General features: G+C 39.5%; 1 protein-coding gene across 2 annotated transcripts in view; it reads right to left on the bottom strand.

Annotated features, from left to right (window-relative positions):
- Positions 1-27,612, bottom strand: part of STARD9 (StAR related lipid transfer domain containing 9) — a 511,030-nt gene that overhangs the window by 413,784 nt on the left and 69,634 nt on the right. For both annotated transcript variants that reach the window (XM_053697793.1, XM_053697794.1), the window contains exon 3: positions 22,993-23,109. In XM_053697793.1, the coding sequence (XP_053553768.1) occupies positions 22,993-23,109 (117 nt within the window). The remainder of the gene's footprint in view (positions 1-22,992; positions 23,110-27,612) is intronic.

Below are 27,612 nucleotides of genomic sequence, written 5' to 3'. Positions count from 1 at the left end.
GCTGAATTGATATTGATTTATTGATTTAAGGGATGGGACTGTGAGCTATAAAGCACCAATTCTGACATCTGAGTCAAATACAATAATACTTTTCCAGTAGCTTTCAGCATAGGTTTGTATTAAAAGGGACAGCCAACTCAAACATCTTTTATTGTTTAAAAAGATAGCTAATCCCTTTATTACTCATTCCCCAGTTTTGAACAGAAAACATTGTTATATTATTATTTTTTCATTAATTTTTTATTGATTTTATACATAATGATAACAACATAAATAAAATAGATAGGGTATAAATAAAGTAAACATAATTTTTTATGGTTCTTACTATATTTACATTAAACAAATGTAATCCAATATGAAATAGTGAACCAAAAACATACAGCAGTATACCACTTAATACATTACTAATGGAAAAAAAGGCATCATACTATACACTATAAATCTTACAATGAATACAATATATAATAATAAAAAAAAAGCATTGTTATATTAATACAATTTTTACCTCTGTGATTACCTTGTATCTAAGCATTTTCTGACTGCCCCCTGATCACATGACTTTTTCTTTCCTAAGACATGGAGAGTCCACAACGTCATTCCAATTACTAGTGGGATATTCACTCCTGGCCAGCAGGAGGCGGCAAAGAGCACCACAGCAAAGCTGTTAAATATCACTTCCTTTACCCATAACCCTTAGTCATTCTCTTTGCCTCTGTCAATGGAAGAGGTAAAGTTCGGTGTCTGAAGATATTTTTCCTTTTTTGGGTATTTTTCCCTGCAAGCAAGGATTTGGGTTTAGCTGTGTCCACGTCAATCTCTTAAGTAAGAGTAGTGTTGCTTTTTAAGCAGTTAGGAAGTGGTAAGGTGGTCCTAGTCTGCCCTAGTGATAGAAAGCCAGAGTTGGTTACTCTGTTCTTTCTTTTTTCCACAGGTCTCTGTAAGGAGTATGTGTCCTTTCACGCCTGGTGAGCTGTCTTCCTGTCGGACAGCTAGACTGCAGGTAAGTGATTTTGTCTTCTAGGTGTTGGAGACTTGCACTTCAGGAAAATAGTTAACGCAGTAATAATGGGACATGATAATCCTTTATGTATAGGATTTACTGGGGCAGTGTGCAGGAACATATGTATGTGGAGACTAGGGGTTAATAATCTCCCCTTAATATTGGAAACGTTTACACTTGGCTCTTTAATTTTTTTCACTTTTGTAGTGTGATGAGGCAATATTGGGCATTGTGCTTGAAGCACAGAAATAGTAGGGCATAATTTATTGAGACCGTTATTGTGATGGGAGCTGCAAATGGATTTTTATTTTGTTTCTTCTCTGCAGTTTCTTGGAACGCACGCATTGCTGCGTAGTTCCTGTTTGCCGGTCATGTGACTTCCCGCTCATCCGACTCGGAGCGGCGTCACTTATTCTCAGCATTTCTGTGTCGGCTCATTGAGGAGTCACTCACAAGCAGTCTCTGTGTACCTGACTAATTGGGGATCATCTGGAGAGTTACGGTAGGGCACCTCAGACTGTCTGAGGTGTAGAGGTGTTGAGTTAGTTTTTTCCTATTCTATTGGGCAAGTTATATTAGCGTGTGTAAAGCTCTGAGGGAATAAAGACTCTTATTAAAGTGACAGTAGTCTTTTTTTCAAAATTTTAGTTTCTCTTTTATTTTTGGGGATTTTTTTTTTTTCTTCAAGCTATCGACATGGAATCAGAATCAGTTTTTTTTTATAGACGCTTACTATGTCTAGAGGCCCAAATTGTTTTGCTTATGCAATTTTGTGCTACATCTTTAGCTAGAACGCTAAAGTGTAAAGATAAATTATTGCCCTCTGAGCCTATTGTCTCCCAGGATAATGCTGTTCAGGTTATGCCGCAGCTTTCACCTCAAACGTCCCAAGCCTCAATGGCGTCACATACAGTGCCCTGCGGTTCCTCTCAGCCTCCTGGAGGCGAATATTTGCCTGTAGATTTTGCTGTACAGATATCTTCTGCGATATCTGCGGCATTATCTGCTTTTCACATGTTAGGGAAGCGCAAACATTCTTCTGATAGTAAGGTGTCTTTCGAAGCTGCTGCTGTGAAGATTGACCTTCATCTTAAGTCTGATGAGGATACCTCGGTAGCTTCTGAGGGTGAAATCTCAGATTCGGACAGTATAATTTCTTTGACTGACTTCAGATTTAAAGGGACACTGAACCCAAATTGTTTCTTTTGTGACTCAGATAGAGCATGCAATTTTAAGCAACTTTCTAATTTACTCCTATTATCAAATTTTCTTCATTCTCTTATTCATTCTCGTATCTTTATTTGCAAAGCAAGAATGTAAGTTTAAATGCCAGCCCATTTTTGGTGAACAACCTGGTTTGTTCTTGCTGATTGGTGGATAAATTCACACACCAATAAACAAGTGCTTTCCAGGCTCTGAACCAAAAATTGGCTGCCTCCTAAGCTTAGATGCCTTCTTTTTCAAATAAAGATAGCAAGAGAACAAAGAAAAATTGATAATAGGAGTAAATAAGAAAGTTGCTTAAAATTGCATGCACTACCTGAATCACGAAAGAAAAAAATTGGATTCAGTGACCCTTTAAGCTTGAACACCTCTCCGTGTACTGATAAAGGAGGTACTGGCTACTTTGGACGACTCTGATTCTTCTGTCGCTGTCAACCCTAAGAAATCTAGTAAACTTAAATATTATGATGTTCCTTCCTCTGTGGAAGTGTTTCCTGTTCCAGACCGTGTGTTTGAGATCATTGCACAGGTGTGGGATAAGCCAGGGATATCTTTCTCCCCGTCTCCCGCTTTAAAAAAAATTTTTTTCCTGTTGCTGACTCCATTCGAGACTCATGGCGCACAGTGCCTAAGGTAGAAGGGGCTATTTATACCCTGGGTAAGAGAACAACAATTCCTATTGAGGATAGCTGTTCCTATAAGGATCCTATGGACAAAAAGCTGGAGGCTTATTTAAAGAAAATGTATGTTCATCAGGGTCTACAATGGCAACCTGCAGTCTGTATAGCCACAGTGGCAAGTGCAGCATCTTATTGGTGCAATGCATTATCAGAGTTGGTTTTAGAGGAAACTCCGTTGCAGGAGATCCAAGATATGATTAAGGCCCTCTAACTAGCCAATTCCTTTATTTCTCATGCTAACATGCAAGTAATTAGACTGGGAGCCAAGATGTCTGGCTTCACTGTACTAGCCCGCAGGGCTTTGTGGCTGAAATCTTGGTCAGCGGATGTTACCTCCAAGGCCAAGTTTCTGTCACTACCTTACAAGGTTAAGACCCTGTTTGTCCCTGGTCTGGCAGAGATAATTTCTGAAATTACATATGGAAAGGGGTCTTTTCTACCACAAGACAAGAAGAATAGACCTAAGGGGCGTCAAAATTCTAATATTCGTTTCTTTCGTAAATTCAAAGGTCAGAAGTCTTCCTCTTCCAAGCCAGAGCAGTCTAAGTCCTCTTGGAGACCCAATCAGACTTGGAATAAGGGGAAACAATCAAAGAAGCCCTCATCGGAGACTAAGTCAGCATGAAGGGTCCGCCCCGGTCCTGTACTGGATCAGGTGGTGGGCCAGACTTTCCTTGTTTCAACAAGCAGTCCCAGACCCTTGGGCTGTGGACATAGTATCTCAGGGTTACATAATAGACTTCAAGACTTGTCCTCCCAGGGGCAGATTCCACCTCTCAAGATTATCTGCAGACCAGGTAAAAGAGAGACATTCTTGAACTGTGTTCAGGACCTTTTCTCCCTGGGAGTGATTGTTCCAGTTCCACTAAGGGAACAGAGTCTAGGATTTTATTCAAATCTGTTTGTGGTTCCCAAAAAAAGAGGGAACTTTTCGACCCATTTTAGACCTGAAGTGTCTCAACAAATTTCTCAGGGTGTTGTCCTGCAAAATGGAAACCATTCGTTCCATTCTTCCTTTAGTCCAAGAGGGTCAGTTCATGACTACCACAGACCTGAAGGAAGCGTATCTTCATGTTCCCATCCACAGGGATCATCACAAGTTCCTGAGATTTGCTTTCCTGCACAAGCACTTTCAGTTTGTTGCTCTTCCGTTTGGCCTTGCCACAGTTACCAGAATTTTTTCAGTTGTCAGGTCTCAGGTCATAGCGGTGGCGCCCTATCTGGACGACATCTTGGTTCAGGCGCCATCTTTTCAGCTAGCAAAATCTCATACAGAGATCTTGTTGTCTTTTCTACGTTCCCACGGATGGAAAATGAATCTGGAAAAGAGTTCCCTTGTTCCAGCTACAAGGGTGATTTTCTTAGGGACCATCATGGTTTCCCTATCTATGAAGATTTTTCTGACGGAAGTCAGAAAATCAAAAATTATCTCTACTTGCCTCTCTCTACAGTCTACTGTCCGGCCGTCAGTAGCTCTATGCATGGAGGTAATTGGTCTGATGGTCGCTTCCATGGACATCGTTCCCTTTGCTCTATTCCATTTGAGAGCTCTGCATTTATGCATGCTCAGACAATGGAACGGAGACCATTCGGATCTGGACCAGTTGACACTAGACTCTCTTTTGTGGTGGATTTCTCAGGATCATCTGTCTCAGGGAACATGCTTCCGGAGACCCTCCTGGGTGATTGACCACGGACGCCAGCCTGCTAGGCTGGGGAGCAGTCTGGGACTCGTTAAAGGCTCAGGGCCTATGGACTCGAGAGGTGTCTTTTCTTCCGATAAATATCTTGGAGTTGAGAGCGATCTTCAATGCTCTAATGGCCTGGCCCCAGTTGTCTTTAGCCCGGTTTATCAGATTCCAGTTGGACAACATCACCTCAGTGGCCTACATCAACCACCAGGGAGGAACTCAGAGTTCCTTGACTATGGAGGAGATGACACGGATTATTCAGTGGGTGGCAGCTCACAATTGCCTTCTATCTGCCATCCACATTCCAGGAGTGGACAACTGGGAGGCGGATTTTCTGAGCAGACAGACCTTTCATCCCAGGGAGTGGGCTCTCCATCCAGAGGTGTTCTCCAGGTTAACCCTCAAGTGGGGGGTGTCGGAATTAAATCTGATGGCATTTTATCAGAACGCCAAGCTTTCAAGGTATGGCTCAAGGTCAAGAGATCCTCAGGCCACCCTTATAGATGCTCTGGTGGTTCCTTGGGATTTCAGTCTAGCATACCTGTTTCCTCCGTTTGCTCTACTTCCACGAGTCATTGCTCGTATCAAGCAGGACAGAGCGTCTGTAATTCTAATAGCTCCTGCATGGCCTCGCAGGATTTGGTTTGCAGACCTTGTGAAGATGTCATCTCTTCCTCCTTGGAGGTTACCTCTGAGGAAGGACCTTCTAACTCAGGGTCCTTTCCTGCATCCAAATCTTGTTTCTCTGAAACTGACTGCATGGAGATTGAACGCTTAGTTCTGGCTAAGCGTGGTTTTTCTGAGTCAGTCATTGACACCACGCATCAGGCTTGCAAGCCTGTTACTCTAAAGATTTACCATAAGGTATGGCATAAATACCTATATTGGTGTGAATTGAAGGGCTTCTCTTGGAGTAGGGTCAGGATTCCTAGATCTGGAGAAAGGGTTGTCTGTCAGTTCTCTGAAAGGTCAGATTTCTGCTTTATTTATTCTTTTACCTAAGCATCTGGCGGACGTACCAGATGTTCAATCTTTTTGTCAGGCTCTGGTCAGAATCAGGCCTGTGTTTAAACCTGTTGCTCCTCCTTGGAGTCTTAACCTAGTTCTTAAAGTTTTGCAGCAGCCTCTGTTTGAGCCAATGCATTATGTAGATATTAAGTTGTTATCTTGGAAAGTTTTGTTTCTTATTGCTTTTCTGAACTCTCGGCTCTGCATTGCGATTCTCCTTACCTTATTTTTCATGCGGATAAGGCGGTCCTTCGTACTAAATTGGGGTTTCTCCCTAAGGTGGTTTCGGTTTGAAATATTAATCAGGAAATTGCTGTTCCTTCTCTCTGTCCTAATCCTTCTTCTCAAAATGAACGACTGTTGCATAACTTGGATGTTGTGCACGCTCTAAAATTCTACCTACAGGCTACTAAGGATTTTCGCCAGTCTTCTGCCCTGTTTGTTTGTTTCTCAGGAAAGCGTAGGGGTCAGAAGGCAACTTCTACTTCTCTTTCCCTCTGGTTGAGAAGTATAATTTGTTTTGCTTATGAGACTACTGGACAGCAGCCTCCTGAGAGAATTACGGCTCATTCCATTAGGGCTGTCTCCTCTTCTTGGGCTTTCAAGAATGAAGCTTCTGTGGAACAGATTTGCAAGGCTGCAACTTGGTCCTCTCTGCATACTTTTTCCAAATTCTACAAGTTTGATACTTTTGCCTCGACTGAGACTTCTTTTGGGAGAAAGGTTCCTCAAGTGGTGGTGCCTTCGGTTTAGGCCTGCTGTCTTGTTCTCCCTCCCTGTTCATTCCGTGTACTCTAGCTTGAGTATTAGTTCCCACTAGTAATTGGAATGACATTGTGGACTCTCGATGTCTTAGGAAAGAAAACCAAATTTATGCTTACCTGATAAATATCTTTCTTTCCGGACATGGAGGGTCCACAACCCCACCCTTAATTAAGACAGTATTTTTTGTTAAACCTCAGATACATCTACACCTTTGTGTTATCTTCTTTTTCCATTTCCCTTCGGCTGAATGACTGGGGGTTATGGGTAAGGGAAGTGACACCGAACAGACTGTGGTGCTCTTTGCCTCCTCCTGCTGGCCAGGAGTGAATATCCCACTAGTAATTGGAATGACGTTGTGGACGGAAAGAAAAAAAATTATCAGGTAAGCATAAATTTTGTTTTTATTTATTATCTATTGACTTGCATTTAAGCAAATTAGTGCTGTGTTGTGCACAACCCACGGGCATGAGCACAATGTTATTTATATGGCTCACATGAACCAGCACTCCCCTGTTGTGAAAAGCAAATAAAAAAGCATGTGATAAGAGGCTGTCTGTAGTGGCTTAGAAACAGGCAGAAATTTTGAGGTGTAAATGTTAGAAAGTATATTAATATAACAATGTTGGCTGTGCAAAGCTGGGGAATGGGTAGTAAAGGCGTCATCTAACTTTTTAAACAATAACAATTTTTGTGTTGACTGTTCCTTTAAAGGGAAAGTAAAGTCAAAACATTTCTTTCATGATTCCGTTAGAAGTAAATTAGAAATTTGTTTAAAATTCCACTCTATTATCTAATGTGCTTCATTCTCTTGGTATCATTTGTTAAAAACATACCTGGGTAGGCTCAGGAGCAGCAATGCACTACTGGGAGCTAGCTGCTCATTGGTAGCTGCACATTTATGCTTATTGTCATTGACTCACCTAATGTGTTCAAATAGCTCTCAGCAGTGCTTTGCTGTTCTTTCAGCAAAAAATGCCAAGAGAATGAAGCAAACTTGATAATAGAAGTAAATTGGAAATTTGTTTAAAATTGTATGATGTATTTGAATCTAAAAATAAAAATTTATGTTGGAGATAAAAGTGTGAGATTAAAATCCTCAATTTCATAACACAGCCATATAATTATTGTATAGACTGTTAGCACATGTAGACAAGTATCCCCACTTGCTTTTCCCCAGAAGTATTCTGTATACATTGTTACCAATGCACCAGAGAACTCTGGGTAATATAAGAAAATTAGATATTCAATATCTCATGCTTTTTGCTTTCAGTAAGGAGTTTAACCACAGCAATCCCCTTATGGGGTAAATGCAGCAAACACAAAACCACTTGCTTATCTTACCCAGAGTTCTCTGGTGCATTGGTAACAATGTATACAGAATACTTGTGGGCAAAAGCAAGCGGGGATACTTGCCTATGTGCTAATTGTTTATATATACAATAATTATATGGCTCTTAATCATGAAAGAAAAATATGGGGTTTCCTGTCCCTTTAACAATTTTAAAGAGCGCAAATACAGTACACAAGTGGTGGTATTTCATATGAATGATAAAATGTGGGATTTCCCTGCTAGATAAAAAGGGGGGGGGGGGGGAGAATCACACAAACAAAACTTCTCTCACTGCCATCACTAATTTATCAACCAAAGTCAAAGTGCTTGAGATCATTGCTCTAAAACTAATACAGACAAAGTAAATCCAGTTGTTAAACAGACACCAGATGTGCTCAGGCTATCCTGCTGCTATTGAAAATTACCCGGTTTCTTAGAAGTTCAGCAAAAAAAACAACAACATAAACCAGGCTTTCAACTTAAAAATTCCCATCAATTATAAGGGTAGATAATACTGTGATGTAACTAAAAAAAAAAATAAAAAAAAAAAACATAATTTATGCTTACCTGATAAATTCCTTTCTTCTGTTGTGTGATCAGTCCACGGGTCATCATTACTTCTGGGATATAACTCCTCCCCAACAGGAAATGCAAGAGGATTCACCCAGCAGAGCTGCACATAGCCCCTCCCCTCTACGTCAGTCCCAGTCATTCGACCAAGAATCAACGAGAAAGGAGTAACCAAGGGTGAAGTGGTGACTGGAGTATAATTTAAAAGATATTTACCTGCCTTAAAACAGGGCGGGCCGTGGACTGATCACACAACAGAAGAAAGGAATTTATCAGGTAAGCATAAATTATGTTTTCTTCTGTTATGTGTGATCAGTCCACGGGTCATCATTACTTCTGGGATACCAATACCAAAGCAAAAGTACACGGATGACGGGAGGGATAGGCAGGCTCATTATATAGAAGGAACCACTGCCTGAAGAACCTTTCTCCCAAAAATAGCCTCCGAAGAAGCAAAAGTGTCAAATTTGTAAAATTTGGAAAAAGTATGAAGCGAAGACCAAGTTGCAGCCTTGCAAATCTGTTCAACAGAGGCCTCATTCTTAAAGGCCCAAGTGGAAGCCACAGCTCTAGTGGAGTGAGCTGTAATTCTTTCAGGAGGCTGCTGACCAGCAGTCTCATAGGCTAAACGTATTATGCTACGAAGCCAAAAAGAGAGAGAGGTAGCAGAAGCTTTTTGACCTCTCCTCTGTCCAGAATAAACGACAAACAGGGAAGAAGTTTGGCGAAAATCTTTAGTTGCCTGCAAGTAGAACTTGAGGGCACGAACTACATCCAGATTGTGTAGAAGACGTTCCTTCTTTGAAGAAGGATTTGGACACAAGGATGGAACAACAATCTCTTGATTGATATTCCTGTTAGTGACCACCTTAGGTAAGAACCCAGGTTTAGTACGCAGAACCACCTTGTCTGAGTGAAAAATCAGATAAGGAGAATCACAATGTAAGGCTGATAACTCAGAGACTCTTCGAGCCGAGGAAATAGCCATTAAAAACAGAACTTTCCAAGATAACAATTTTATATCAATGGAATGAAGGGGTTCAAATGGAACACCCTGTAAAACGTTAAGAACTAAGTTTAAACTCCATGGCGGAGCAACAGCTTTAAACACAGGCTTGATCCTAGCTAAAGCCTGACAAAAAGCCTGGACGTCTGGATTTTCTGACAGACGCCTGTGAAACAAGATGGACAGAGCTGAAATCTGTCCCTTTAATGAACTAGCTGATAAACCCTTTTCTAATCCTTCTTGTAGAAAAGACAATATCCTAGAGATCCTAACCTTACTCCAGGAGTAATGTTTGGATTCGCACCAGTATAGGTATTTACGCCATATTTTATGGTAAATCTTTCTGGTAACAGGCTTCCTAGCCTGTATCAGGGTATCAATAACCGACTCAGAAAAACCACGTTTTGATAAAATCAAACGTTCAATTTCCAAGCAGTCAGCTTCAGAGAAGTTAGATTTTGATGTTTGAATGGACCCTGTATCAGAAGGTCCTGTCTTAGAGGTAGAGACCAAGGCGGACAGGATGACATGTCCACTAGATCTGCATACCAAGTCCTGCGTGGCCATGCAGGCGCTATTAGAATCACTGATGCTCTCTCCTGCTTGATTTTGGCAATCAATCGAGGAAGCAGCGGAAAGGGTGGAAACACATAAGCCATCCCGAAGTTCCAAGGTGCTGTCAAAGCATCTATCAGAACCGCTCCCGGATCCCTGGATCTGGACCCGTAGCGAGGAAGTTTGGCGTTCTGGCGAGACGCCATGAGATCTATCTCTGGTTTGCCCCAACGTCGAAGTATTTGGGCAAAGACCTCCGGATGAAGTTCCCACTCCCCCGGATGAAAAGTCTGGCGACTCAAGAAATCCGCCTCCCAGTTCTCCACTCCCGGGATGTGGATTGCTGACAGGTGGCAAGAGTGAGACTCTGCCCAGCGAATTATCTTTGATACTTCCACCATTGCTAGGGAGCTTCTTGTCCCTCCCTGATGGTTGATGTAAGCTACAGTCGTGATGTTGTCCGACTGAAACCTGATGAACCCCCGAGTTGTTAATTGGGGCCAAGCTAGAAGGGCATTGAGAACTGCCCTCAATTCCAGAATGTTTATTGGAAGGAGACTCTCCTCCTGATTCCATAGTCCCTGAGCCTTCAGAGAATTCCAGACAGCGCCCCAACCTAGTAGGCTGGCGTCTGTTGTTACAATTGTCCAGTCTGGCCTGCTGAATGGCATCCCCCTGGACAGGTGTGGCCGATGAAGCCACCATAGAAGAGAATTTCTGGTCTCTTGATTCAGATTCAGAGTAGGGGACAAATCTGAGTAATCCCCATTCCACTGACTTAGCATGCATAATTGCAGAGGTCTGAGGTGTAGGCGTGCAAAAGGTACTATGTCCATTGCCGCTACCATTAAGCCGATCACCTCCATGCATTGAGCTACTGACGGGTGTTGAATGGAATGAAGGACACGGCATGCATTTTGAAGCTTTGTTAACCTGTCCTCTGTCAGGTAAATCTTCATTTCTACAGAATCTATAAGAGTCCCCAAGAATGGAACTCTTGTGAGAGGAAAAAGAGAACTCTTCTTTTCGTTCACTTTCCATCCATGCGACCTTAGAAATGCCAGAACCAACTCTGTATGAGACTTGGCAGTTTGAAAGCTTGAAGCTTGTATTAGAATGTCGTCTAGGTATGGAGCTACCGAAATCCCTCGCGGTCTTAGTACCGCCAGAAGGGCACCCAGAACCTTTGTGAAGATTCTTGGAGCCGTAGCCAATCCGAATGGAAGAGCTACAAACTGGTAGTGCCTGTCTAAGAAGGCAAACCTTAGATACCGGTGATGATCTCTGTGGATCGGTATGTGAAGGTAAGCATCCTTTAAATCCACTGTGGTCATGTACTGACCCTCTTGGATCATGGGTAAGATTGTCCGAATAGTTTCCATTTTGAACGATGGAACTCTTAGGAATTTGTTTAGAATCTTTAAATCTAAGATTGGCCTGAAAGTTCCCTCTTTTTTGGGAACTACAAACAGGTTTGAGTAGAACCCTTGTCCTTGTTCCGACCGCGGAACCGGATGGATCACTCCCATTATTAACAGATCTTGTACGCAGCGTAGAAACGCTTCTCTCTTTATCTGGTTTGTTGACAACCTTGACAGATGAAATCTCCCTCTTGGGGGAGATATTTTGAAGTCTAGAAGGTATCCCTGAGATATGATCTCTAGTGCCCAGGGATCCTGAACATCTCTTGCCCAGGCCTGGGCGAAGAGAGAGAGTCTGCCCCCTACTAGATCCGGTCCCGGATCGGGGGCTCTCGGTTCATGCTGTCTTTGGGGCAGCAGCAGGTTTCCTGGCCTGCTTGCTCTTGTTCCAGGACTGGTTAGGCTTCCAGCCTTGCCTGTAACGAGCAACAGCTCCTTCCTGTTTTGGTGCAGTGGAGGTTGATGCTGCTCCTGTTTTAAAGTTCCGAAAGGGACGAAAATTAGACTGTCTAGCCTTAGCTTTGGCTTTGTCTTGAGGTAGGGCGTGGCCCTTACCTCCTGTAATGTCAGCGATAATCTCTTTCAAACCGGGCCCAAATAAAGACTGCCCCTTGAAAGGTATATTAAGTAATTTGGACTTAGAAGTAACATCAGCTGACCAGGATTTTAGCCACAGCGCCCTACGTGCCTGTATGGCGAATCCTGAGTTCTTAGCTGTAAGTTTGGTTAAATGTACTACGGCCTCCGAAATGAAGGAATTAGCTAGTTTAAGGACTCTAAGCCTGTCCGTAATGTCGTCTAGCGTAGATGAACTAAGGTTCTCTTCAAGCGACTCAATCCAAAATGCTGCCGCAGCCGTAATCGGCGCGATACATGCAAGGGGTTGTAATATAAAACCTTGTTGAACAAACATTTTCTTAAGGTAACCCTCTAATTTTTTATCCATTGGATCAGAGAAAGCACAGCTATCCTCCACCGGGATAGTGGTACGCTTAGCTAAAGTAGAAACTGCTCCCTCCACCTTGGGGACCGTTTGCCATAAGTCCCGAGTGGTGGCGTCTATTGGAAACATCTTTCTAAATATTGGAGGGGGTGAGAACGGCACACCGGGTCTATCCCACTCCTTAGTAACAATTTCAGTTAGTCTCTTAGGTATAGGAAAAACGTCAGTACTCGCCGGTACCGCAAAGTATTTATCCAACCTACACAGTTTCTCTGGTATTGCAACGGTGTTACAATCGTTGAGAGCTGCTAAGACCTCCCCTAGTAATACACGGAGGTTCTCCAATTTAAATTTAAAATTTGAAATATCTGAGTCCAATCTGTTTGGATCAGAACCGTCACCCACAGAATGAAGCTCTCCGTCCTCATGCTCTGCGAGCTGTGACGCAGTATCAGACATGGCCCTAGCATTGTCAGCGCACTCTGTTCTCACCCCAGAGTGATCACGCTTGCCTCTTAGTTCTGGTAATTTAGACAAAACTTCAGACATAACAGTAGCCATATCTTGTAATGTTATCTGTAATGGCCGCCCAGATGTACTAGGCGCCAAAATATCACGCACCTCCCGGGCGGGAGATGCAGGTACTGCCGCGTGAGGCGAGTTAGTCGGCATAACTCTCCCTTCGCTGTTTGGTGAAATTTGTTCACATTGTACAGATTGACTTTTATTTAAAGTAGCATCAATACAGTTAGTACATAAATTTCTATTGGGCTCCACCTTGGCATTGGAACAAATGACACAGATATCTTCCTCTGAGTCAGACATGTTTAACACACTAGCAAAAAACTTACAACTTGGTTATAATCTTTTTTAGCAAAAAACGTACTGTGCCTCAAAGAGGTACTAACGATTAAATGACAGTTGAACTAGTGAACTGAAAAACAGTTATAGCATCAAACTTTAAAACAACAAAACTTTTAGCAAAGGTTTGTTCCCATTAGTAAAATAACAATAATTAAATATGACATAAAAAATACAAAGCAACGTTTTTATTCACAGTCACTATAAGAATTCTCACAGCTCTGCTGAGAGAATTTACCTCCCTTCAAAGAAGTTTGAAGACCCCTGAGATCTATCAGAGATGAACCGGATCATGCAGGAAAAATAAAAGTAACTGACTGGTATTTTTTGATGCGTAGCAAAGAGCGCCAAAAACGGCCCCTCCCTCTCCCACACAGCAGTGAAGAGAAACGAAACTGTCACAATTAAAGCAAAAAAACTGCCAAGTGGAAAATAATGCCCAAATATTTATTCACACAGTACCTCAGCAATGTAAACGATTCTACATTCCAGCAAAAACGTTTAACATGATAAATAGTTATTAAAAAGGATTAGTGACCTTTAACAGAGTAGTTCCGGTGAAATACCATCCCCAGAATACTGAAGTGTATACATACATGTCATTTTAACGGTATGGCAGGATTTTCTCATCAATTCCATTCAGAAAATAAAAACTGCTACATACCTCAATGCAGATTCATCTGCCCGCTGTCCCCTGATCTGAAGCCTTTACCTCCCTCAGATGGCCGAGAACAGCAATATGATCTTAACTACTCCGGTTAAAATCATAGTAAAAAACTCTGACAGATTCTTCCTCAAACTCTGCCAGAGAAGTAATAACACGCTCCGGTGCTATTTTAAAATAACAAACTTTTGATTGAAGTCATAAAAACTAAGTATAATCACCATAGTCCTCTCACACATCCTATCTAGTCGTTGGGTGCAAGAGAATGACTGGGACTGACGTAGAGGGGAGGGGCTATGTGCAGCTCTGCTGGGTGAATCCTCTTGCATTTCCTGTTGGGGAGGAGTTATATCCCAGAAGTAATGATGACCCGTGGACTGATCACACATAACAGAAGAAATAACATCTTGGGATCACATTAAAACAGGTTAACAACTGCTGGATGCTTTGGCAGGTAAAGAAACTATGAACCACAAACTATATTATACCCTTTGCACATTAAATGATTTGGGGATACCACCTGTTTTTCGTAAGATATTTGTCCTTCATATACAGGGGCCAAATTATCAAGCCCCAAATGGAGCTTGATGCCCCTGTTTCCGCGCAAGCCTTCAGGCTCGCCGGAAACAGTAGTTATGAAGCAGCGGACCACTGCTCCATAACTTGCCCGCCTGCTCTGAGGCTGCAGACATCAATCTGCCCGAACCTATACTATCGGGCTGATTGACACCCCCTGCTAGCGGCCGCATATCGGCAGGGGGAGGCATTGCACAAGCAGTTCACATGAATTGCTTGTGCAATGATAAATGCTGACAGCATATGCTGTTGGCATTTATCGATGTACAGCGGACATAATACGCTACATCGTATATCATGTCCGTCCGCACTTTAATAAATCGACCCCTAAGTGTGCAACTGCTAAAATTAAAGTTGTAAGGGGCAGCATACCTTTTACGTAAAGTATACATATACTAGAATAAATGATTTTTCAGGGCAGAAATATGGCAGTAGCCCACAAGGTAGCACTGCCTCTCGCATGCCAACAAAAATATGCTAGAGAACAGTCTTAGTATCAAAATGGTTATCAAATATATGAGAAATATGGAAGCTTTTGCAGACACGTGACAGTTTTTAAGCATATCAGTGCTGTACTCACCCTTGAAGACTCTAGTATGTTTTAAACACTATGGGCCAGACTAAAAGTGGAGCACTATTTAATGCTCCCACTTGAACGTTAACTGCGCTAGAAGTAAGCTTTTTGCGCTTATCTGGCTGCGTTCGTATTTTAAGTTGAAAGTAAACTGTTTTCACTTGCACGCTAACCCTACGACTGCAAAAGGCCGAACTTAGCATATAGCGTGTGCATTCACGTATTCCCTCATAGAAGTCAATGGAGCAAAAAAAGTACAAACATGAATCGGTTGAAAGACAGGATCCGGTGAAAATCCTTGTGTGTCCACAACAGTAAAGCCAGCACGAAGAGATTCAAAATAACACCTTTATTGTGTCATAATCATAACGTTTCGGCCTCACACAGAGGCCTTGGTCACATGTATAAAACACATACCACAGGCACAAGCGTGCTGGCTTTACTGTTGTGGACACACAAGGATTTTCACCGGATCCTGTCTTTCAACTGATTCATGTTTCTGGATATGCAATGGCCGTGCACAGTTGTTGTTGTTGGGGAGTGCTGATCTCTCTGTACATTTATATATATATTTATACACACACATATAATATATATATATATTTATACACACACATATAATATATATATATTTATACACACACATATAATATATATATATATTTATACACACACATATAATATATATATATATATATATATATATATATATATATACATACATACACACACACACACGATTATAGGTATATATATATATATATATATAGTAATATCTATTTAGAAATATTTAGAACATGTTCTGCTAGATGCAGAACATTGTAATGTGAAATATTTACAGTAAATATATAGTTAAAACCTTTATTAAAAATGAATATTGCATAAAACAAAATTTATGCTTACCTGATACATTTATTTATTTCTTGACACGGTGAGTACACGGAATCAGCAATTACTGTTGGGAATATCACTCCTGGCTAGCAGGAAGAGGCAAAGAGCACCACAGCAAAGTTGTTAAAGGGACATAATACTCATATGCTAAATCACTTAAAACTGATGAAGTATAACTGTAAAAAGCTGACAGAAAAATATAACCTGAGCATCTCTATGTAAAAAAGGAAGATATTTTACCTCAGCAAGTGTAAAAAGTTATACTCAACTTCTGCTCAGCTGCAGGTAAAAAAAAAACTCTTTTACTGTGATCTCATGAGATTTGACTTAACTCTCATGAGATTTCATTGTAAACTTCCTTAAGCCGTATAGAGAAATAAGATGAGAGTGCACGTAAGCTCGCTCCTTCCGCTGTCCTAGGACAGACATACTGATTTGTTGCTTAGAAGTCCATTACAATGAAATGTGGCTACTGAGAAACTTTTGAGGTAAAATATCTTTCTTTTTTACATAGAGATGTTCAGGTTATATTTTCTAATCAGCTTTTTACAGCTATACTGTATCACTTTCAAGTGTTTAAACATTTGGGTATTATGGCCCTTTAAGTATCACTTCCCTTCCTACAACCCCCAGTCATTCGACCGAAGGAAAAGGAGAGAAAGGAAATAACACAAGGTGTAGAGGTGCCTGAAATTTTTGTAGAAAAACTGTCTGAAGAAGGGCGGGGCGTGGACTCACCATGTCAATAAATAAATAAATTTATCATCAGGTAAGCATACATTTTGTTTTCTTTCTTAAGACACGGTGAGTCCATGGAATCAGCAATTACTGTTGGGAATCGATACCCAAGCTAGAGGACACAGATGATTAGGGAGGGACAAGACAGGTAACTTAAACGGAAGGCACCACTGCTTGAAGAACTTTTCTCCCAAAAGAAAACTCAGCCGAGGCAAAAGAATCAAATCTATAGAATTTAGAAAAAAAGTGCAAGAAGACCAAGTCGCAGCCTTGCAACTCTGTTCCACAGAAGCCTCATTCTTGATGGCCCAAGAAGAAGAAACAGCCCTAGTGGAAAACACGTCTGGATGGAAAGCCCTCTCTCCCGATAAGTAACATCTGTCTCTTCAGATCCAATTCCTAAATGTAAAAAGTGGATGACAGACAGTAATTGTGAGCTTCCGCCCACCGAACAATCCACAACACCTCCAGCATGGCAAAGGAACGCCAAGTTCCTCCCTAGTGGTTGATAAAACATTGATGTGATATAGTCCATCTAGAACTAAACTAACAACTACTGAGACCAAGCCAGGCTTGATGAAATATCGAAACTCCCAACATACACACTCCTTTTAACCTTGACTAAAGGCTGTAATGAGCTTGTAAACTTTTAAACTGCTTTCCCAAGCTGTACCACTGATACAGCTCCTCGATACCAGCCGAAATGCTCAGCTCCATTCTCAGTCCGAGAATGAGGCGGAGTCAGGAAACTACCTCAGCAAGCATAATGGCGGCGCTCCACTTCAGAGAAGGAGGCGGGATCATGAGGGCAGCAAGGAAAAGAAGCGCAATGTTTTTACTTTTGCGCCTTACCCAACCGCTTAGTCTTGAGAAACAAGACAGACCTCCAAACACAAAGGTCCCACATTAAAAATGCTGCTCATTATTTTGAGGAGCGGAGGAGGAACACAACTAGCTCTATAGGAATGGTGCTACAAAATAAAAGCGCGCACTGCAATTTAACCCACTATAACTCTTGATTAAGTCATAAGGGAACTAGCGTGGGAGAAAATTAATCAAAATGACCCCAATAGAGTTAATTCTTTCTTTAAAAGATTAACGTCTAACTCTCCCTTCATATGCAAACAGTGCCTGCCTACAGCCAATAATCCTCTTAAAGGATAATGTGTCCCATAGTTAAGTGCAGATTACCTTATTAAGTAGGATCTTTAACCCCATCAGTGTCAGCTTCCCCAGAAGACAAAAGGCACTTACCTGCACATCCAGCTGTCCGGCAGGAGGACAGCTCACCTGGTATGAGAGGATGCCTCGTGACCCGTGACAGAAAGATCGGAGCAAACCTGCTCAGGCTTTCTATATATGGGCAGCAACATGTTAAAAAATTTTAGTGAGGCCCACCTCACAAGTACCTAACTGCTTTAAAGCAACCACTGCCCCAATGAAGGGACTAATGTGGAGTACATCTAAGCACAGCTTGTGATGGAAGATTAGAGCAAACCTGCCCTGGCTTCAAAATAAGAAAAATCTTGATAGAAGAATCTTAATCAGACACCTAATTACGTCACCTCCTCCTTGCACTAGAGGCAAAGAGAATGACTGGGGGTTGTGGGAAGGGAAGTGATACTTAACAGCTTTGCTGTGGTGCTCTTTGACTCCTCCTGCTGGCCAGGAGTGATATTCCTAACAGTAATTGCTGATTCCGTGGACTTACCGTGTCTTAAGAAAGAAATATGCTTTTACATGTTTTCATCTACTTAACTGCAGGGCTTCAATGCACTATGCCTACATATGTATTTGTGTTTATATGTGTATATATGTCTGTAAATACATTTATACACATATATATATATATATATATATATACACAGTTGTGCTCATAAGTTTACATACCCTGGCAGAATTTATGAAGCCATTTATTATCAATCAACTGTGTTTACTCTTTTTAAATCATAATGACAACAGAAACTACCCAAATGACCCTTATCAGGGTATGTAAACTTATGAGTACAACTATATATATATATATATATATATATATATATATATATATATACACACACACATACACACACACACATATACATCTTTAGACATGTATGCATGTCTATATGTTAGACCTCTGCCTGCCTTTTTTCTATAACACACCCTTATAACGTGTGTAATATTTTTTTTAAAATAATTTTTATTACATGGTGGTATGAGTGTAATTGTACTTTGTAATGTATTTTTGATGTGTTTTGTGCAACTTTTTTGTTTTGTGAAACAGTTAACCAGAGTTCTGAGGATGCGGCAATCATTCTAGCATAAATTGTGCTCAAGCAATCGCGATTACTTTCAACTTGTAATACCAGCGGTAAACCTGATGAGTGCAAACAACCGCAATAAATCCCTTATTGCATGCATGTAACTGTTAGCGCTCCACTTGTAATCTGGCCCTAATAGCTTTATTGTCAACCCAACGTGTCATGGCTGCTAATTTTTCTTTAGTATAGTTAAACGTTTCTGTCGTAGCTCTGTAATGCAGATGGACTACAACTGTAGATCTGGACCCTAGGCTAGAATATAGAAAAATAAAAATGTTGATCAGATAAACACATGATCTTATGCTTATAAAATTCAGTTGCTTTACACAGCAAGTGTACTGTGCAGCTGTGCAGCTGGCAAGTGTTGATTGTGATATCGCAAATTTAATTCTCCTTAAAGGGAACAGTATACACCTAAGATTTTTATATAAAATGTTTAGTTATGCATAATGAAACAAGATTGCAATATACAGTGTACTTTCATTATTTATTTTGCCCCTTTTCTTGCAATTTAGCTCTGAAAATTGAGCAATTTCTAACACCCAAAACTTTAACTGAATGCTGCTAACTTCTCAAGGCAAACTCTTCTATATATCTTTGCCTAATTGGTTTTAACTGATAATAACAGCAACAACAAAAAAGCACTCTATACTAACGTCATAGCCGAAGCTAGCCTTCTTGTCTGAGGACTAAAGCCCAAATAAGGTAAATGGTGGTTAGAGTTTTGCTACTGATCAATAATTGCAGTAAAAGGATGTTAACCGCTTCATGCCATTAGGACGTTCCATGCCGTCCAAACAGTGCTGGTCTTTAACACAATTAGGACGGCATGGAACGTCCTACCTTATATGCCGTTCTGCAACCTCCTCCCTTTAGGGAATGTAAAATCGGACTGTGGGCATGCATAGCATCGTAGGCAGTAATCCATAATCTGATCGCGGCCTTGAAATCATGTGATCGTTTTTCCAGCAAGTTCCTATATTAAACACTTTCCCCCGGCATGAAGGGTTTAATTTGTTTTAAACATGTTGCAAATTGGTTGATATTATATTTTACAGCAACACAACAGAAATGCCCTGTAATTACAAGGTGTTTACTGTTGCGTTAAAGGGACAGTAAAGACAGAATTAAACATTCATGATAAAGATAGAGTGTGCAATTCAAAACATATTTCCAAATAAATTCCATTATCAAACTTGCTTTGTTCTCTTTGAATCCTTTGTTGAAGAGTAAAGCTAGGTAGGCTGATAGGAGCATACACTTATGTTTAGCAGTTTATGGCAGCAGTGTTTGCAAATATGTATAACATTGCAATAAACATTGTTGCAAACACTGCTGCCAGGTGGCTAAAGACACGTGCACGCTCACCTAGGATTACTTAAAGTAATAACATTTGAGATTGTTAATAAATAAAATATTTATCAAAACATTTTTCATCTGATAATATAATATTTCATTATAATCTCTTGGATTTTAGAAGTATTACAAGAAGATAGGCCATGTTGCAATGGAACCAAAGCTATTGAATGTCCACTTGTCATCTTTGTTTGGTTAATGACAAATCTGCAAAGCTCACTTTGCTATGTACCATGTAAAATATTTTGCGGCTCTGACTTCAATAGGATAGTTGGGCTAAGTCACAATTGTTTTTTTAGTAGATAACAAGTCCAAGCATGTCTTGTCACTGTATATCAATATCACATGCACAATATCATCAGTAATTCACAGAGTAATTCTATAAGCCAAGATAGCTAAGTAATGACCTTATCCAACAAACACAAAGCAGTACTGGTAGATAACACTGACATTGTGTCTTTTGGATTAAAATGATAAGGATTAGCTATCCAATTAAAATAAGATGTATATACATTTTTCATACACAATGTGATGACCTATTCAGTACTGGCTGGCGTGTTACTACATGCCCTGTAACGGACGTCTTCATGTACCTCCTCTTCCCGTGTATATATCTCACTCCGCACACAAACATATACTCACCAGTTGAGAAATATTAAGATCTCAAGAGAATAGGAGCAATAAAATTATTAAATTTGTTCAAAAGTCTCAGATCAATATAAGAGATAGTGTTCACATATATATGTCGTTTTGAAAAACCTTGTGACAAAACAGAACAATTAAGTTTTACATATATTCCACAAGGGTGACAAGGTTATTTAAGTGTAAGCACTTTATTATATTAACCTCTTCAAGGTCAAAAAATGTTTGATTACTATTCTTTTCATTAGCAAAAAAGTAGCCAAGGTGAAGCAGTGCTTCCTGTTAGTATATTATCCATGAAGCAATTTTTTTTATTGCAAGTTTTTTTTGTTTTTTTTATTGAACTCATAATTTTTGCAGGTTATGATACTGCCAGGGTTTCACCCTGATTTCAATGTTATTTGCTGCGTTATATCTTGGCTGCCATTTTGAATCACCTGTTCTCCTTGCCTGTAAGCAAGTGTGTAACGCTGCTCATTACTCCCAGGCTCCCTCTTATGGCCAAACTGGAGAACATCATTAGAGAGAGAGAGGTTGCAGTCCCAGGATGATGATGATGTCATAACTCCCTATTTAAACTGCCTCAGTCCTGTTTGCCATTGCCCTTGCATTGTCTCTGATGTGTGATCATCAGAGCTCTGTGATCTGTGAATTCCTGTCTCTGTGTATACCTGGCATGTTTGACGTCCCTTCTGGTTCCTGATCCCTGGCTAGTTCCTGACTTCGCTGATCTTTGTATTCCTGACACCGGCTCGTCTGACTAATCGCTTTGGTTCCTGACCTGGCTTGTCTGACTATCTGCTCTAGCTTTGACTCCTGGCTTGTCATTTGGCTTTTAGACTCATTATTATTTTTTATTTTTTAATAAAGGTGTGATTAATTTAGTATTTTACGTCTCTATCTGGTTCTTGGTACTCTGACACATACCCTCTCCAATAAACTATTTGATATGTGTTGTATATAGCATATGCTATGTTATGATATGTATAGAGGAAGATTTATCATTGCAGGTGGACAGGTTTGCAAGTAGTGAACTTGTCCGCCTGCAACCACCACTTGCGGTGCTAAATTTTATTTTGGGCATGGGCGAATGTGTAAAAGTGCAATTCGCTTAGTAGAATGAATAGTTCTGTGGACATTCATTTTTGAAAAATCGAATGTTGATAAGAACAAAATCCAATAAAAATGTGTAATCGAATGTTATTTCCTGTTTTCCAGTGTTACTTTTGTTTTCAAATGTTCATAATTAGATCAAATATCCACATTTAAAATTTGGAATGTAAAATTTGATTTCACAAATACTATTTAGAAGTTAAATAGTTCATGTGGTGGAGCATTTAGTAAATTGAAAAATAATAAATACATATATATTGAATAAAAAATTTCTATTTCGAATATTGCATAATTTGATTCAAATTGTGCAATATTTAAATTAGAAAAATTTGACTTGAATACTACATTTAAAGATAGTGTTAGAAAGACTATTACATTAAAAGAATGTTAAAATGTTGTACAAACATTAGAAATTCAAAACAAATTAACAAAATGTGTTAAAATTAGTTTCATTTTTGAAATGTTGCAAAACATTCGCCCATCCTAAATCTCATTGTTTTAACTTCTAACAACCAGTATTTGAATATGTATTACAGAATTTAATTGAATCGGTTATCTAAAAATAGGTGAACACAAGAGCACTAATTTGTCTTCTTTTTTCATTTCTAAAGTATATAAACTGCAGTTCTCTGTGGAATGTGACTGTTGTACAACACTAAAAAGTGAGGGAAGACGTAAAGGAGTATCCAAACCACAGAAATAATAAATAAATAGAAATAATCATTTCAAAACACTTACATAATAAAGGAGAATATGTGTCTTTTACTACATGTTATAATAGAACAATGATTATAGCAGAAAAACTTCTATGGAAAAATGAAGGTATACATTTAAAAAAAAAAAATCACACAAAAAAATTATTATATGATTATATGGAAAAGGCCTTAATAAATTATATCTGTCCACAAATATTTTCCATTTTCCTTTACACTGAATGGAAAATACACATGACCAATCCCTGGAACTCACACTTGGATAATTTACTCTTATCTTTGAATTGATAAAAAAAAATGAATACCAATGTTAAATTCAATTTTATCCAATTCTGATACCTTAAAAATAAAAGAACAAAATGACTTACCACTTCTTGAGAGGCGTATTTTGGATCATTTGGGTCAACCGACCAATAGCAGTAATCAAAGCCAAACTCCAGAAAACGCTCTCTGGTGTCACCACAGCCATCTGGTTTATGATCCAGCTGCCAAAAAATAAAATAAAAGTAATATATAAAAATACTTTACAAGAGAGAATATAATTTTATGAAATCCTTCTGTGCTCAGGGTACATCTGGTTTTCACATTTATTACTAATGACAAAAACTGAGCAGGGATTTGAATAAACTATATTTATACTCATTATTGCTAGAAAACAATATCTGCATTAGTAACTTATAAATGACAACTAGACTAATAAATTATGTATCACATTTAGATGTGATTATGTGTGTTATTTTAATTTTATTTAAAATAGAGGAAATAATGGAATATGCATGACTTAATTTGAGTTTATTTCATGTCAAATGCAAAGCCCTGATCTTCCACTTACTGTGATCAATTCCACAGTTACACTATATTTCAGTTGCTCAACATCTTAGTGCAAAGTTAACCCTTTACTAGCCAAAGAAGGGTTCATGGCATTGTGCGATATAAAAAAAGAATGAAAAAATCAAGATTTTTTGATGAAACTTTGCAAGTGCGATTTTATTAAGGACATTTTTAAACATACTTTTAACTGTTAAAAACAGTGGTTTATTCCTCTTTGCATTTCAGAGTGAATAAGTCAGAGAAAAGAGCACTGCCAGTTGGTCATCTTCTTTTTCACCTCAGAACTGGAGCAACAAACCACGAGACAAGTAAAAAGGACATGGTAGCGTTACGAGCTATGGTACTGATGTGACGCTTTCTGGTCCACCCCTCTGGAGTGTAAGTAATCAGGACTGGTGCTGGGCTGGATTGGAGCGTGTGACTGGTGTGAAATGTTAAGGAAGCCATTTTGTTTGTTTTGATAAAAAATTGTATCCTCATATCGTGATTAAATGCATCATGAGATTAATTGCACAGCTCTACTACACAGTGCATTACAGCACTATTTAATAAGCAAGGGTTAACCGTCAGCACTCTTCTGAAGAAAAAAAAAACACAATGAAATACTGATTATGGCCTGACAATTAGGCTGGCACTTTTCCACACCCACAACACTTTGGAGGAGTCACCCTATATTCACTTTAAGACTACTGCAGCTGGTGTGTCTGCCTCCCCAGCACTATTACATGTAACAAAGCCCTCCCAGCTCCTAAAATTGCATCCAGATGTTTCCATTACACATCAGCTTTTGTTCCCCTTATTACTTTGATATGAGCTAAACAGACTTTCTAATAAACTACAGCCTTCAATGTAAAATGAACATTAAAATTACAAGCTATGCTATGGAGTAAACCAGCTGCAATATACAGTGTGGATTGATGCTGCACTTTCCTTTCCTGAAGATGTGCACAAGATACAAATATTTATAAACTCAGCATTTTCCCTACAAGTGGTTCAGATAACGTAGCATAGCCTATTTCATATCACCTCTTTGTATGTATAAGCAGTTACTATTTCATACCTCCCAACATTTGAAATAGCCAAAGAGGGACACTTTTCTTCCCTTCAACAGATCTCCACTGCTCACCCCCCCCCCCCATGGGTATTATACAGCATATCCTACAAGTGGACACACACACAAACATACATAGTATACTTGTTTGCCTGCATGTTGATAAAAAAAGGCCCCAGTAGCAATAAAAAAGAAGAGAATAAGAGAGTCCTATCCTAAAGCACCGTCATTTGTTGACCCTCTTTATTCACTTGCAGAGGGAAGTCGACTCTATTGATGATGTAAAAAAACAAAAAAAAAACAACACTATTAGTAATTAAACAATAAATAAAAACTCCTTATTGGACATTTTTATATGCCTCTTGGGGAATACACAAGCCTCTGTTTAGCATATATATTGTTAATCGTGCATACACGTGATTGCCAACCAAGCTTGTGCACAGTGAGTATGCATTAGTGACTTGATGTGCTCCAAAACACCACCAAACATGTGTACAATGCACTAATCTTTGGGTTAAAGGAGGAAAGCCGACTTTTTTTTTTAGATTATAAATAACAAATTTAAACAAATTAAATGGTGTGTCTATCATTTATAAAAATGACTGGGTCAACCATGCAGAGTGAAGTAGGCTGGATATTAAATGATTATTAAAATATTGAGCAAAAACAACAAAATAAAAATGGTTAATTGTGTTTATGCAAACGTATCCAGCAAAACTAGTACTAACTAATCGCTAGTTAAACAGAAGCTCTAATTAGTTCTACCTCCCATGTTTAAAGGGATAGTATAGTCAAAATTCAACTTTTATTATTCAGATAGAGGATGCAATTTTCTAATTTACTCCTATTATCAATTTTTCTTTGTTCTCTTGATATCTTTATTTTAAAAAGCTGGAATGTAAGCTTAGAAGCCAGCCCATTTTTGGTTCAGAATCTGGACAGCGCCTGCTGATTAGTGTCTAAATGTAGCCATCCAATCAGCAAGCGCTATCCAGGTGCTGAACCAAAAATGGGCTGGCTCCTAGACTTACTTTCCAGCTTTTTTAAATAAAGATACCAAGAGAACAAAGAAAAATTGATAATAGGAGTAAATTAGAAAGTTGCTTAAAATTGCATGCTCTGTCTGAATTATGGACGTTTATTTTTTACTAGACTATCCCTTTAACAAACACCTGTGATTGGAGCTGTAAAAAACAAGGAACCGCTTCTCTTAATACATGAAAAAAATACCCTTGTCCAGGTCCCCACAAACTCCAGGTACTAAATCTTACTACTTACAGTCTAGCAGCTGCCTCCTGATCTTTAGGAGACTGCGCTGCTTTGTCCTATAGTTTGCCCGGTGCAGAGTGTTAGTGAGAGTGCTGCCGTAGGTAGTATAAGAGGTTACTTCACTGACTGCTGCTCTTACAAAAGCAGAGGAGGACCCAAGCACAACGCAGCAATGGTAAATCCAATCCTCAATAGCCAGATTCAATTATTAGTTCTAAGCTGTAGCATAGTCAGTGCACAGGGACCATGGGATGGGAATTAAATCTAAATGAGTGAGCCGACCACTAAAGCACCTGCTTCCACTTATCCAGCACAGTCACTGTACCCTGGCTGCAGCGGTCGCCCCTCCGGATGGATCATCCATCCGATACTTCATGAGAGTGATAAACACTGACTGGTGACTTTGTCAGACAACATTTACCCACCTCAGAGACCTCCTGAAAGTCCTCAGAGACACAGTCTCACAGACTTCAGAGCTCTGTCACCACATGCAGTCACATGCGCCAAAAACTTGTGACTGGAGCCACGTGACTGCAGACGACTCGTGCATTGTAAAGGTAGCGGGTGCAACCAATAGTGAGCAAAAACTGCGGAAAAAACCTTGGTCCAAAAGGGATTAAACACTGGTGCTCAAAATTGAACTGCCTATTCAAGGTGGGGTCTTTTTATTTATTTATTAAGAGGCAAAATATTTTTATTATGTGAATTTATACCCCTTTTTATACAGGACAGTACCTTAGTGACCATTAGATATGCAGAAGAAGGCGGCAGCACGTGCTGTTCTGCTATTTTCAGAGCCAAATTTATTCTTGTGAAACTGCAACAATCCAGATCCTAGTGTGTTGTAGTTTCACAAGAATAAGTTTGGCTCTGTAAATAGACGAACGGCACAAGCAGCAGCCTTCTTTTGCATTCTGAGTATCCAAAACCTCTAAATGCACATATCTAGTAACCATTGCAACTGCTGTCTGTGATACCCCTATGTGTTTAATCACCGCAAAACGGTTTAACAAACAGTTAAATTCCCAATGAACAGGACATGTGTGTGAGCCAATAAGCAGTGCCATTGGCCTGTAGCTGCTAATCACTGGCCTTGTATAACTCAGGAGCTACCGTGTGCATCAGCTCTACAGAAGGAAGTTTGTTATAAATTTAACCGGCTTAGACAAAGGGTTATACACATATACAAATCATTATGAATTCCTTTGCAAAGTGCTTTGCGTGAGTTTTCAAATCCATTCCAAAACATTTGAAAACAGCCATGCATGGGAACAACTGGACATCAGCATTCTAATCAATCAGAACACACTTTCTCATCAGTTTTTTAAAAGAGATTTGGACTTTCCAAATTCTTAACCTTGAACTTTTTCAAAGTACATTTTTGCATATTTTTAAGTGACATTTTGCATGTGCGTGTTTTTGTTGTTATTAAAGTTCTTGCACATGCTCAGATCATGTTAATAAACTGAAAAAGCTAAACAATAAAGTGCAATTAACACTTTAAGACTATGAAACTTGTATACAAATGAAGTGTGATCATCTAAAGAAATATATGTTCGCTAAGAAACCCAACCCCCCAGCTTAAAGGGACAGCAAACAACTTGTAATTATAAGACATTTAGTTGTGTTGCTATATAATAACATATCAGCCATGTCTTAATGTTTTTAATACAAACAATTACTACAATTATTTTTCAATAGCCAAACTCCACCCACCATTTGTCTTATTTGAATGAGCCAATCTAGGATTTAAACTGAAGTCATGGTCATAATATTAGTATAACGCCCATTGTTTTGTATTTGTTATCAGTTAAACCAATTAGGGACACATATGTAG

Source organism: Bombina bombina, chromosome 1, assembly GCF_027579735.1.
Source record: "Bombina bombina isolate aBomBom1 chromosome 1, aBomBom1.pri, whole genome shotgun sequence".
Classification (NCBI taxonomy): Eukaryota; Metazoa; Chordata; class Amphibia; order Anura; family Bombinatoridae; genus Bombina; species Bombina bombina.
Note: the sequence above shows the minus strand (reverse complement) of the source record. Positions and strands in the feature narration are given on the sequence as shown.